The 13996-nt window shown below is 54.1% G+C and overlaps 1 protein-coding gene across 1 annotated transcript in view; it reads right to left on the reverse strand.

Moving 5' to 3' along the window:
* Nucleotides 1-1751: 1751 nt before the first annotated feature.
* Nucleotides 1752-13996, reverse strand: part of PRDM15 (PR/SET domain 15) — a 59255-nt gene continuing 47010 nt past the window's right edge. The window contains exons 20-24 of the mRNA XM_059921610.1: nt 12434-12517; nt 11867-12042; nt 7433-7513; nt 5617-5826; nt 1752-4790 (exon numbers count right to left, since the gene is read on the reverse strand). Coding sequence (XP_059777593.1) covers nt 4320-4790; nt 5617-5826; nt 7433-7513; nt 11867-12042; nt 12434-12517 — 1022 coding nt within the window. The 3' untranslated portion in view covers nt 1752-4319. The remainder of the gene's footprint in view (nt 4791-5616; nt 5827-7432; nt 7514-11866; nt 12043-12433; nt 12518-13996) is intronic.

Consider the following 13996-nt stretch of genomic DNA (forward strand, 5'->3'; position numbering starts at 1 on the left):
ACGGCAACGCACAGACGAAACGGCGGCCGCTCCTGACCGCAGCACCCTCACCCCCAGCCCCGGATCATTCTGGAGCCTCCGACAGGGCAGCCTTTGGATTTCTAGCGCATTTCCCGCAGCACCGCGGCCGTGCCTTCTCTTTCGTTTGTGACCTTGCTACCCTGTTTTGTGGCTAAAACTAGGAAGAGAGAATTCCTGGGGTTGAGGGCAAGCTCCAGAGGGTCCTGCGAGGGGGTGATGCATTGCACCCAGGGGGAGCTGAAAGGCCCACGTGGAACCGACAGTAAACAGCGGGCACCAAGTCCCGCGTCCTGCGTCCTCGCTCTTCCCGGGAAGTATGCTGGCCCGGGCTCTCTGCAAAGACTCAGGGTGGGTCTGTGTCCCACTGAAGGGACACCTTCCCATGGAGACGGGGGTCCGTCTCCCTCCTTATGGAGCAAATGTGGGCAGACAGACCGCTCAGCGAGGAAGAGCAGGAGGCTTGGTGCCAAGGCAGTCTGGATGTGGGGCGCCTGCCCTCAAGTGTTGTCTGGGTGCCAGCGGCCTGCACCTGGGACTGTAGGGCCCCGGCTCGGGGAGGAGAAGCCTCAGGTCCACGGGCACCAGGGCTCGGTGGGGAGGGGTGGTCCCAGCCAGCTCGCTGTGCGGGTCACCCAGGTCATTCTGCTGCCTGCAGCACACGCAGGTCAGATGATTGGCTGTCGTTCCGGGACCAGGACCTCCTGATGCGGAGGCGCTCAAGCCAGATGCAAACACCCACAGGAGGAAGCAGCCAGTGGCCCAGCGGTCTCCCCCTTTCTAGTGGAATTGGTTGCACATACAAGAACATGCTCACAATCTGTTGGATGTTGAGGGGGTGAATCCTATTCACTGGCAGAAGAATTAGCTGCTACCAGCTGTTCTCTAAGATACAACTGAAGTACCTACAACAAGGTTCTCGTAATTCAAATCCTTAGACGATTGGATGACACTCCAGGTGTTTCATAACTTTAAGATGACTCTTCCTAACAAATTGGAACGTATCATTATTTGATCAATAAAATAAGGGACTGTTCCAGACCACGTGCCCTAAGAAACGCCTTGCTTACTAAGTTCTCCCCTCTCTCTGGCTGCTCACCTTTTTTTGTGTTCATTCTCTCCATCTAAGCTTTACGAAAAATGCTACAACCACTTGCTTTGTTGCTTTTAAACAAACAAACAAACAAACCCTTGCGAAAGCTTCTGATATCTCAGTATCTTGTTTACTTTCAATGTTTGGGTCATTTAAGATAATCCAAACATTTCACAAGGTCTGAACTATATGGGAATTACAACCGTTCTCAAAATATACCAAGTGTGTCCACTACTTGGAACGGGCGGTCTGAGCAGAGGGCCAGCAGTGGAAAAACACAGCTCATGGCAACTTTTATTTGTCGTTATACAAACTAATGGGACACGAAATACACGTGACCTCTCAGCCTTGACGCCTTTCAAAATCCAACGGGAAAGTCACTGACACGGCCCTGAGCTGGGAGCCTCGAGCTCTGGCCGCTGTGACTGTGAAGTCCGTGCACCTGCCTCCCAGGCCCCGAATCCTCCAAGGCGGGTCCCTGTCGGTCACAGTGGAGGGGCACCCGGCACGAGGAACACGTCCCACTCGGGGCCCCCGTCCCCTCCTTGCCTCAGGGACACGCAATCCCGGGGGCCTGCTCTGCCAGGCTCACACCGTCGGGTGGCACAGAACGACACAACTTCACAAATTCACCGGCCAAAACCAAGCATCTTCTGTTTATTAATTTAGAATAACCCCGAGGGATTCACAGAGCTCAGTGGTCACAACGGCTCCATCTAATTTCCTCCTATGGATACAGCTGTGCACTGGGATTAGTTAAAAAAAAGTAAATCTTTTCCAACAGGAAACAGTGATAGAGGTGCAGAAGAGTCTACAGCTGATAACTCTTTTGGCTGAGGAGTACTTTCTATTTTTTATTTTTTGCTTCCCAGTTTCTTATATGCAAATTCATAGCAACTGTTTTAAGACAACACGAACCTATTTTGCCTCAGACAGTGACCCTATTAGACCAAATATTTCTACAGAAAACTCAGGAGTCAATTTGATTTTTACTTAAGAGTTCTCACTTATTGTAACAGGAAGTATGATTAAGCATCTGTGTAGTTAAATAAACGGCGGGAAGTACACTGGGGCCACACAACCTAAATCAGGTTCTTTAAAGACATTTGATGCGTTCTTACTCTAAGCATAAAAACAACTTCTCTTAAAAAAATAAAATTGTGATTTAAAAGGCCTTTGTTTCATAGGGGAGAGGAATAAAAGATAAATGCTAGCGGGTGTTCAATCATGTTTGGATTTTTTACTTGGTCATTCATCCCTTATATTCTGCAAATGCAAAAGGAAACGGTCAGAGATTTTTAAGAAAATACCTTAGGAACCTTGGCGCTTTTGATGATTCCACGGATACCTGGACCACTTACATTTGGAGAACAGAGACAATACTTAGAAAGTATATCACCCCCAGCCCAAGTTCATTTGATGAAACTATTATGTATAAAGCAGTTAATTATATACATAAATAACATAAAAATAATTATCATAAATTAAAAGTCAAACAATCTCCCACTACTAATTCAAGGGAGAGGTGCGAGTCGGGAGTTACCGGTGAGCTGGGTGTGGAGGGTGCATCCTGAAGCCCCTTTCACATGCTGCGTGGGTGATGAACTTAGTTCACGAAAGCATGTATTGCACAAATCAAAGCCTAGCCCCCTCCTCAAAATCTTGCGATTTGGAATGAAGCGAAGTGCTGAGGACGTTGCATTTTGCGTAACAGGTTGTCCGTAGCCTCACTAGCAGCATAAGGTTATTCTGCCTCGTTTATCCACCACTGACGGTCTCCCAAACAATGCAGGATCGGGGACAAATATTGATCAGGACAAAGTAAGGCAAACGTATCATTTCATTCTGGACAGCGTTAAAGCATCAGGAGGGTGGAAATCAAGCTTCTTTGCCCGCCTCTGTTTCCCTGGCTGGGCAGTGGGAGGGCTGGCTGCCGGCTGCCACCTTGGTGGCCCTGAGCCTCACCTGCCACTTCTGAGACGGGCGCACATGTGTGAAAGCGCGTCCCCCGGGGGAGCAGAGTTCCCGTCGCTCAGCACATTCATTCATTCATTCGTTAGGGGCACTGACGCTTCTACTGGTCAGCTAATAGCCTTTCTGCTTTCATACTACTTGGCAGGAAATAGCACTGTCTTCGTATTTCAGAGAAACCTATACCTTTCTTGGGTAAAGAGCCAACCTCATTCAACATTTTTATAGAAAACTGGTCTTGAAACACACCAACCTTTGGAATTAAAGTTTAAACAGAAAAAAGACATGAATTTCTCCCCTGTTCTCTAGTGCAGGGGATTCTGTCTGCGCCTCAGCCATAATAAATATATTTGGATGGCAGAGAATCCTGAGACAACTCCAAGGAGCCTCCAGAAGGGTCAGCATGAGGCTCACGGCCCCGGCATCAGGGCAGCCGTGTAGAGCTGGACGGGGACCCACAGTCCCACAGTGCAAACGACTTCTGTGTGTTAAAGGAAAATAGAGAACGACATGGCCTCCGCAGTCTCGATCACACAAGGTATGCTCGAGATGAAGTTTAAAAAAAAAAAAAAGGAAAGAGCCATGCTGAAAATCGATTCACGAACTCTATCACTAAGATGCCTTGGTCGGCGACCTCACGTGACCCCTTGCCAGAGAGGAACTCGTGAAGGCCCAGAGGAGGGGCGTCCGCTCCCACAGGGCATCTTCCCACATGGCTTCAGCCCAAAGGTGCAGAATGAATTTGACTCAGCTCAAAATTCAAAGAGAGTAAACATTACTTGAACTCCTATCTGCTCATTAGCAAAAAATGTCCAGGAGCCAGGAGAAAACTGGCTACATTTTCACACAGTAGCGGAGCCCTAAAGGGAAAAATGAAACAACCCACTTACATCCCTGATGACATACAGGTCTTACCCGGCTGCTCCTCTCTGGGTTTCCTTTCCCCAAACCCTGTGTCCATCCGCATCCTGGGAGGGAAGCCTGGGGGCCTGGCCTTGCCGGGCAGAGCATGGGGCCTCAGGGGGACCTGCTCGGGGTCACTTCTGAGTTCAGCTGACAAGACTGTGATGGTTGTTGGGGAATTTGGAGATAATGCTGCAAAAGCTAAGTCAACCTTACTGATACTGCAACGTACGGTGTTTTGTTTTTTGTTTGGTATCCAGCAAACAAATCTCAAATAAAAACAAAAACAGACCACCTGTCTGTGGTTCTCTCCCCCAGGTCCCCGCCAGGTGACTCAGTAGCTGTACATCTGCGGCTGCTGCTCGGCCGGCACCGGGGGCTGGGCGGCCTGCGGGGCGGGGGCCGGGGGCGGCAGCACGTCTGTCTGGGGCACCGCCCGCCAGGTGAGCGGGTGCTGCTCGCCAAGCTGGCTCCCCAGGGGCGTGATGGAGTTGACCAGGGTGGTCAGGTTGATGAAGTGGGCCACCGACTGCGGATTTGAGGCTTCCGGCTGGGGGTGGATCTGGAGGTCGTTCTGGCGGTTGTGCAGCATGGCAGAGCCGCTGACGGTGTCAAAGGTCACGGTCAGGATGGAGTTGTCCAGCTGCAGCTGGCGCTCCGGGGTGGTCAGGTGCCCGACGGCCACCGGCTGGAGGTTGGTAAACTGAGTCCCAGCCGCGGTGGTGATGGGGGTCACGGTGATGTTGGTCAGGCCGACGGAGCTCGACGGGGTGGTCACATTGGGGTCACCCAGCGTCACCACCACCTGGAAGAGTCACGCACAACACGGGACTGTTAGTTCCTGCAGAATCGAGAACAAGAGCAGCTTCCTGTGCTGTACTTTGTCACGGAGGCCATCTCGTGACGCTGGAAATCATCACACTCCTGGCCCAAAGGGAGGAGGTAAAACACCTGCTGGTGAGAGATTAAACCAAGTTCATTTTTCCTGGAAAAAGAATTCTAGTGAAAAAGAGAAACAAGATACAGACACGATCATCGAGGCCATCAGCTGGAACTGAGAAACAAAGGGTTTCAGTGGCTAGGAAAAAAACCAGAAAAAAGTAATGAGAAAAACAGAGTGCATTCTTCACTGTCTCTTAACTTCTGTGAAGTGATGATGGTAAGTGGAAATCCCAACTGTCAAGGTCAGAAGGGCAGTGAACCAATGTGCAGTGCAAGAGCTAATGAATGAAAAAGAAGGCAATGCTCTTCCCCACAGGCAGGGATGAAACGCAGGAACGCCTGCAACCAGGATGACCAGGGCCAGTCGAGGGAGGTGCGGCGTCCGACACATGCCGACCAGGAGCCGGGGGCCTCGAAACCCCAGCGGGGAAGCTTTGGTTAAAAGCAGCAGACTGGCCGGCCGCACGCCGTGGCGTGCAGGGTCGGGCCCTCCCCGACTGGCCGGCACTCTCAGGCCATTGAGAACCTCCCCAAACTAGACACAGCCCCGTTCCCAACCAGGGAGGACGGCTGTGACTTCTGGGTCTAAGCTGGGAGACGCTCACGGGGAAACGGGGCACGTGCTGACCACGGCCAGAGTCCAAGCCCCCCACGCCCGGGGCCCCCAGCTCAGCACAAGGAGCGGCGACCTGCTGGATGCTCTGCACCGCAGAGTTGGTCTCGTCCCCGACGCCGCCCGAGAACGTGGCCTCCTTCTCCGAGAACTCGCTGAAGGCGGCCTCCTCGGGCCCCGCGGCGCCGGCCTCCTCCTCTGGCTTCTGCTTCCTCTTGTGAGTCCTCCTGGCGGCTTTCACGTGCTTCCCTTCCGCCAGGTCCTCCTGCTCCAGACTCAGTTCAGGCTGCAGGAAGAGAAGGCGCGACAACGGCGGCTCAACGGGCCGTGTCCCCGAGGCGGCCAGCGCATCCCGGCCCTGTTCCTGGACACCAGGTGACCAGGCCTGTCTGCTGACTTGCACTTCTAAGGACGGGGGCAAGTTCCTGTTGCTTTCAGTTGCTTTTCTTTCAAGTGAAGGATTTTAGATCCAAGTCATATTTTTAAAAGCCGCATTTTGTGCTGAAATAGAAACATCTCTAAAAACAGATTTTTTTGAGCCACTGTTTCAGCCCTGTTGAGCTCAGTCTGAGACTGAAAAATGCTTTCACATCAGGACTCTCATCCCCTGGCTGAAACAAATTCACTGCAGACACAGTCTTGGATCAAAATGAGGCTGACCGTGAGAATTGTACGGTCACCTTTTCTGGGGAGAGCAAATAGGGCCCAGCAGTAATGGTGACCCCAGACGGGTGCCCTGCACACGTCTTCTTGAGCTGCTAAGTGTGGCCTGTTTTCTGACCTACAGCTGGGCTGGCCCAGCATCACGGAGGCCGCTGAGCCATGGTGGCCAGCAAGGCTCTCCACCCCGGTCACCCACCACCCCTCCTGGTCCTCGGCACCATCCATGAGACTTGCTCCCACCCAGTGGCAGGCAGACCCTGAGGAGGCCTGCCAGGACACGGCCACTGAGGGGTTGCCCTGGTCAGGGGTGGGCGTGGTCCTGGCCCTCCGGGGCTGCTGAGGCGTGGGGCACGGCGGCTCAGTATAACCGGCCGCTGAGCGCCGCGCCCAAAGCTCCGTTGCAAAACACAGAGGTATAAACGTGATTTTCAAATAACCGAGAGCATGACACGTTTCCTTTAAAATAAGAGAAGCTCTTTATATAAAGGTATTGACTAAAAATTCCTTTTAAAAGTAAGTTCACCTAACACATTGAAAGTTATTTCGCTTCTAATCATCTAATCGTGCTAATAAGCTTTTCTGGAAACCACCTGTGATGGTTAAGTTGCAGTGTCAGCGTGGCTGGGCTCGGGCGCCCGGCTGGGTGTCTGAACACCAGTCTAGAGGCTGCCGTGAAGGTGTTTTTCAGATGCGATTAACACTGAAATCGGTGGGTACTGAGTCATGCGGCACACCCCCTGCAATGCGGTGGGCCTCGTCCCATCGGGCGAAGGCCTCGAGAGCGAAGACCGAAGCTCCCAGCGGAAGAGGGAACTCTGTCTCCAGAGGGACCTCGGGCACAGCATCAACTCCTCCTGGGTCTCCAGCCTCCGGCCCGTCCTGCAAGTTCTGGACTTGCCAGCTCCACACTCGTGGGCGCCAATTCCTTAAAATAAATCTAATTCTCTCTGTACGCACATGTACACACGTGTACACACGCTCTCTATTGACTGTTTTCTCTGGGGACTGTGACTTAAGAAACCATCTATTCTCCAAAAGGAAATATGTCAGGATTCAGAAAACTGAAATTCTAGAAACTTTTACAGAAACTAAAAGGCTCCTGGGGTGATGACCAACCAATGAAACAGGAAAACGAGTGTGAAACGTGGGGTTTTTCCCAAAGGCTGCTCAGGACACCTGCTGGGGCCCCTCGGGTGAGACGTCCCGGGCCCCGCGTGCACAGGGCTCACCTGGACGATACCGATGGAAGAGGCGTCAATGGTGGTGGTCTCGGGGAGGTGGTCCAGGTCGTCGATCCTCACGGCCAGGACCTAGGAGTGACCACAGGGCAGTGAGCCCAGGACACCACGCCGGAAGGCCCAGGCTCAGGTCAGGCGGGACCCAGACACGCGCTGACAGGCCGCCACCCTCAAAGGCGCCCACGCCCTCACGGGCCCTGCTCGGGACTTGAAAACCTGGATTCCACAGTCCCGTCCGGGCTCTCCTTCCCTCCTCCCAGGTCCCCTCTCTTCAAGTTTCTGCTGTGCTCTCACACACGGGGGTGTCACCTCGCCCCTGTCCATGTGTCACTGCACTGTCCACCACTCGAGGGTGGAGACTATTCCTTCCCTTTTAGTTTAGTGAAAACACTAACGTGCACAGTGCATAATGCATAGTGTATTCTCACTCAATCTTGTTCTTTCAAACCGAGAGCGGAGCGGGATAAGACACAGTACAGGAAACCTGTCCTACAAGGAACCATCAAAAATGAGACATTTACACTGTAAACGCCTGACTTTTCTACCTGAGAAGTAGAGCAGTCCAGGTAGTTTCACTGGTCATTTCTGATGAAGTGCACCTGTGAGCTGCACTGGCCGGTCCCCAGCACGCAGGCCCTTACGCCACAACACACGCCCGTGGCCCACCCGGTCATCCCTGAACCTCATCCACACACCGGCTGACGCCGGCTGTACCGTGACTGCGAACACTTAAGTGAACAAATCACAGGTGGGGCGACGGACCCTGAGCGCAGAGAGAACGGAACCCCTGGGAGGGAGGTGTGATAACGGGGAGTTGCTGAAGAAGGGAAGTGCTGTGGAAAAACTATACGAGACCAGGGAAACCAGGAAAGTCTACCTGCACGGGCTCTTCAGCCAAATGGCTCTGCAAGCATCTTTACATTTTTGCTCAACAAAAATTAAGAACAAAATTATAGGCTATACATAGCGGGTGTGGCTCATTTAAGAAGAATGATGGGGAGCTGCATTTCCGGACTTAGGTTCCAAGACCAGGGCTGGGCCTTCTCTGAAAGGACGGCCAGCAAGGTGGTCGTGGTCACGTGTGTTTCAACATAAATCCTGATGTGGCGCTGAGGACCGAAGTGTGACTGCGATGCTGCAAAGCTGAGTCACAGCAGCCAGAAGCCACCAACTGTCCTCTCCCACCATCACCGTCACCACCTTCATCGCCGCCACCACCGTCACTGTCACCACCACCTCCACCACTGTCGCCACCCCATCACTGTCACCACCACCACCACCTCCAGCACCGTCACTGTCACCACCACCACCACCTCCAGCACTGTCACTGTCACCACCACCTCCACCATTGTCGCCACCCCATCACTGTCACCACCACCATCACCTCCAGCACCATCACTGTCACCACCACCACCACCTCCAGCACTGTCACTGTCACCACCACCTCCACCACTGTCGCCACCCCATCACTGTCACCACCACCATCACCTCCAGCACCGTCACTGTCACCACCACCACCACCTCCAGCACCGTCACTGTCACCACCACCACCACCACCTCCAGCACCGTCACTGTCACCACCACCATCTGCACCACCGTCACTGTCACCACCACCACCACCTCCACCACCATCACTGTCACCACCACCACCACCTCCAGCAACGTCACTGTCACCACCATCACCTCCTCCAGCACCGTCACTGTCACCACCATCACCTCCACCACCGTCACTGTCACCACCACCACCTCCAGCACCGTCACTGTCAACACCACCACCACCACCTCCAGCACCGTCACTGTCACCACCACCACCACCTCCAGCACCGTCACTGTCACCACCACCACCACCTCCAGCACCGTCACTGTCACCACCACCACCACCTCCAGCACCGTCATTGTCACCACCACCATCACCTCCAGCACCGTCACTGTCACCACCACCTCCATCATCATCAACGACGACCTCATCAGTGTCCTAGTCACACGGTCTGGAAGCTGATGCCACGAAAAACAACCACAGGAGCATTTGCTGGCTTTGCTCTTATTCGGAGAGGAGATCACGCATGCAAAGTACTTTGTGTGTTTGAATTTTTTTGAATGTACCATTCACTCAAAGCAGAGGGAAAGACCATACCTTGAAGTAATAAAATCGCATCAATTCTGAAAGGTCTCAAATATGTGAAAGCAGTTTACGCTTAACACCTTAGCCGGCCTCCCCGGGACCCCCGCCCCCGAGCCTGTGCCCAGCACTGCGTGGCCCCCTGCCCCGCACCCCTGCACAGCCGGACCCCGGGGCGGCACCCACACCGCAGCAGAGCCCTCCCTCGGCCTCGCTCCATCTATTCCTCTCTGTCTGGCTTGTCTGCGTCCTACCCCTCCCTCTGTCTCCCACCCTAGACGGTCGGTCCAGGAGGACGGGGCGCACCCTGTCCGGCCGGTCACCAGCGCTCATCCCCACAGGCACTTAGCTGTATCTGTCTGAGCAACACAGAAGGAAATGACAGAGAAACATCAGAGGATCAAAGCGGGAAGAGGCTGAAGGCTTCAGAGACAAAAGGGATGGAGGACAGAGCCCCGACAGAGGAGCGCTCTGTCTGCTGGAGTCCCCCCCAGAGCGCTGTGCCGCCGGCATGGTGGGTGTGACAGGAGGAGGCGCGAGGAGGTGGCTGCACAGAGGGGCAGGCTAGGAAGTGACGTCAGCCAGACGAAAGCGTCTGCCGAGCTGCCTTGCACCCGCAAGGCCTCCCGCACCCAGCAACGCGCATCACACGACCCGTCTGCAAAAACTGCCGCGCACGCTGTTAGCACGTGTAGCCACAAACACCCACACGTAACCAAGAAATCACTCCCACACGTCACGAGCCCCCGGGGGAGGCTGCAGCGCCGGCCCTGGGCCCCGAGACCTGGAGGGCGCTGTCTGCCGACACTTCGGGCTCCTGCTCCCAACTTTGTTTTTCTAGGTGGAAACGCTAGCTGGCCACTCGGTGAAAAAGGCCAGGAGTAAGGAGAGCGAAGCTGGTGGAGCCCCAGCTCCCCGTGCTGAGCGGCAAGAGGTCGGGGTCAAGGTAACGCAAGAAAAAGACGCACTTACCACCCAAATGAGGCAGAGGGTGCTTTTATAATTGCGAAAGTAACCCACGTTCACTAGAGGAAATTATTTAAAATGGAGAACAAGATAAGAAATAACCAAAACTTCAACGCCAGGAGAAGACCACTGTGTAATGTTTTCGTCCTTTCTTGTTTCGCCCACCGCATTCATATTACATAGATGAGTATCCCATAAACACACACAACGTGAATGACATACCGTGTATACACACGCAGTACACGCACGGTGTGTACGGCTCTCTTACAACAAACACTCACACTTTCACTCAGAGTTCTCTGCAAACACGTTACATTCAGGCACATCACTAAACTACCACTAACTTAATCACATTCCGCTTGCTGGACGTTGAGGGGTCCAAGTCGTCACTTATAAAACACTGGAGGGATGGTGCCGCTACCCCCCGGGGAGGACATGCCTCGGCCAGGCGCCCGGCTCACGCCCGCCGCACGGGCATTTTGAATCTGAGAACCTCCGCTAATTCAACGGAGGAAGGATGGCACCTTCTACTGTTAAAGGCTTTCTCCTGTGTCTTAACCACAGGTGTTTCCTTTCATGAATCTCCATGGACACACTGGGTTCTCCGTGTTCTTCTCATGGAATGCATATTACCTTTAATGTTAACAGTTTCTATCTGTTAACGGTAGTAATATCTTAACACATTTTTTCCGTTTTCCCTTTGACCTACAGAAGTTCTAAATGTTATGCCGCTTAGTCAAATCATTTGTTCGAGACTTCTTTCACCGCTTTTGCGCTTGGAAAGTTCCCACCTTTCAGTGATATAACTATTTTCCTGTACTTTCTTCTAGCTTTTTCAGTTTACTTCTTTTTAAAAAGCATTAAGTTCTCCAGTGCCCTGGACCTGCCTTTAGAACCAGCCCCCGGGTGAGCCAGGGTCTATCTGCCTCCATACAGCTTCTCCCGCTCGGTCCCCAGGGCCACCTTCTAATCAGCCCCTAACACCACACGGAGGCTCCCCGTCCTGCATCTTTTTTAGCTGCCCAAAGGGAGGAAAGGGGGAGGGGTCAGGGTCGTCCTCCCGTCTCGTTGTAATTCCAGCGAGAATGTAATTTATAACCTCAGCAGAAAACACGTCCCAGGCTCTTCCGTTCACTCACTCGTTCAGCGCCGTCGGCGCGCCGGCAGAGGGGAGTTGCCAGGCCCAGGCCCCGCCTGGAGGAACCACGGGCCAGCGAGGGGCAGGGATGGTGAGCCAGGGCGGCGGGGCCTCTGAGCAGGAGCCGCCACCGGGCAGAGGGGCCGGGCCTGTGTGGGGAGGCGGGGGGAGGCAGGCAAAGGGCCGCCCCGCCCAGGCTCACCTCGGGGTGCTTGCGCCGCATGTGTCTGCTCATGGAAGCCCTGGTGGACACCTTGGTCCCGCACAGCTGGCAGCTCTGGGCCTCCACCTTGTCGTGGGTGAGCTGCACGTGCTTCTGCAGCATGTACTCGGTGACGTACTTCTTGTCGCACACGGAGCACGTCCACTGCTTGCCCACTTCCCACACGCACGGGCCGGAAGAGAAAGCACGGGTCGTGAGCGGGGTCAGCCTGTGCACGTGCGGCCAGGGTCGCCGGCCGGGCCACCCACCCGCTGGTCAGGCCGCGGGACAGGCAGAGCGGCCTCCTCCCCTCCTGGAGCCCAGTCGCTACTCCAATGTCCGAAAATTCAAGTTTCGGACAATGTCCGAAAATTTTGAAAATTCAAAATTTTCAATGTCCGAAAATTCTGATGGGCTGAGTTTTTGGGGGCAAGGGGCCGTCGTTAAGGCAGAACAGCACCAAAACATCTGAAAAAGCCTATCACAGCCATGCCCAGCGCGCACGCTCCGATGGCCTCAGCGGAGACCGCGGCGGGCGGCCGGCCGGTCCCCAGGTGCCCCGCTTACCCGTGTGGATGAGCTTGTGCGTCTCCATCGTGTTTCTCTCACTGAAAGTTTTTCCGCACAGTTCGCACATGAAATCTTTAATCCCTGCAGAAAAAGGCACACTTAATTTCACGTTTCACGAGTGTTTTAGCTACACACAGAAGCTGTCTTGTCCTTGACACATTTCTGTATTTGCAGAAGCTGCACAGGAGGTAAACTACCAGGAGAGAGCAGACAGTAAATGCTCATTCCCACACGCGACCCGCACGCTGTGGCTTGAAAGCTACCCTACGGCTGGCACGCAGGAGAGCTCCTTCCGCAGAAGGGGTGACAAGGACAGTTTCAGCCCGAGGCCCACAGACTGCCACGGAGTCTCAGCAGAATCCGATTCAATGAGCTTACTCTGCACAGCTCCCGACCAGGGAAGGCAGGGCCACGTTTATGACACGTTTAAGGCTTCCACCGGCTTCATTCCAGTCCTGAGTGTTCAGATCAGTCACTCGGTCTGGGGTGAACACCCTGCCTGCAACCTGGCAAGGAAGCATCAAGGCATCGGACTGTTTCTCTCCCCAAACTGACAAGAAGGGAATCCTTAGAATGCCTTTGAAATAAATGTTTCCCCCCAAATGGAAAACTAGGTAAGTGATTTTCAAGGTCCACTCATCTCGGACTTATCTTGGCCCTGTATTCAGCGAACCCCTCGTATGGTCACCGTGGCTCTCGGAGGCCAGAGGCCACTACAGCCCAGCAGGTGCAGTGTTGTGAGACCCGAGAGGAGGTGCAGGACCCAGTCCCAGGGGGTGAACGCTTCCTAGAAAAGGGGAAGCGAAACGGATGAGCTTCCCCAGGAAGAGGAGGGCAGCACACTTTTGTGAAAGCCCAGTGCCCTGGGGGCTGGAATTCCAGGAGGACCCAAAGCAGACCTGCGTGGTGGCCTGGACAGCCCTGGGGGCAGTGAAAGCGGTGGGCACACAGGTAAGCTGGGCCAGGCAGTGGCAGGACTCAAGTCCATTTTAGGGAGAACGTGGAACCAACCAGAGGCTCCTATCAGAAACTTCAGACACAACTCCATCACCCAGGGATACCCGTCTCTCACTCCGCTGTCCATCTTAATCCTCTTATACACACACGTTCATCCATACACAAATGTTTTATAAAACAATGAACTCATGTGTTGTAGAGGCTGTTTTTTCTCCCACTGGATCATGAATGTCTGTGTAAGTTAACGTATGATTCCATCACTTGCAGGGGTGCGCTGTCCCTCATGGTGAACACACCATAATTTAGCCACTGCCCTACTGAAGGACACTGAAGATGGCCCAGTCTCCTGTCCAGACGACAGGATGACCAGCGTGTACACACACCCCGGGCCCCTGTCTGATGGTTTCTCCCTCACACGCTCCTGCAGGGAGACGGCTGAGTGGGTGGGAAGGCGCTGAGGACAGCTAGCTGGGCGGTAACCCGAGCTCCGTGAGGGCGCACAAGGATGGAGGGCGCTTGCAGGGACCGGGAGCTCCTGAGAAACCGGCGACCTAACCAATCCACCCCCGAGAGCTTGATTAGGAAGCCTGGGGCCTGCTGGGA

This window comes from Balaenoptera ricei, chromosome 4, assembly GCF_028023285.1.
Source record: "Balaenoptera ricei isolate mBalRic1 chromosome 4, mBalRic1.hap2, whole genome shotgun sequence".
NCBI classification, from domain to species: domain Eukaryota; kingdom Metazoa; phylum Chordata; class Mammalia; order Artiodactyla; family Balaenopteridae; genus Balaenoptera; species Balaenoptera ricei.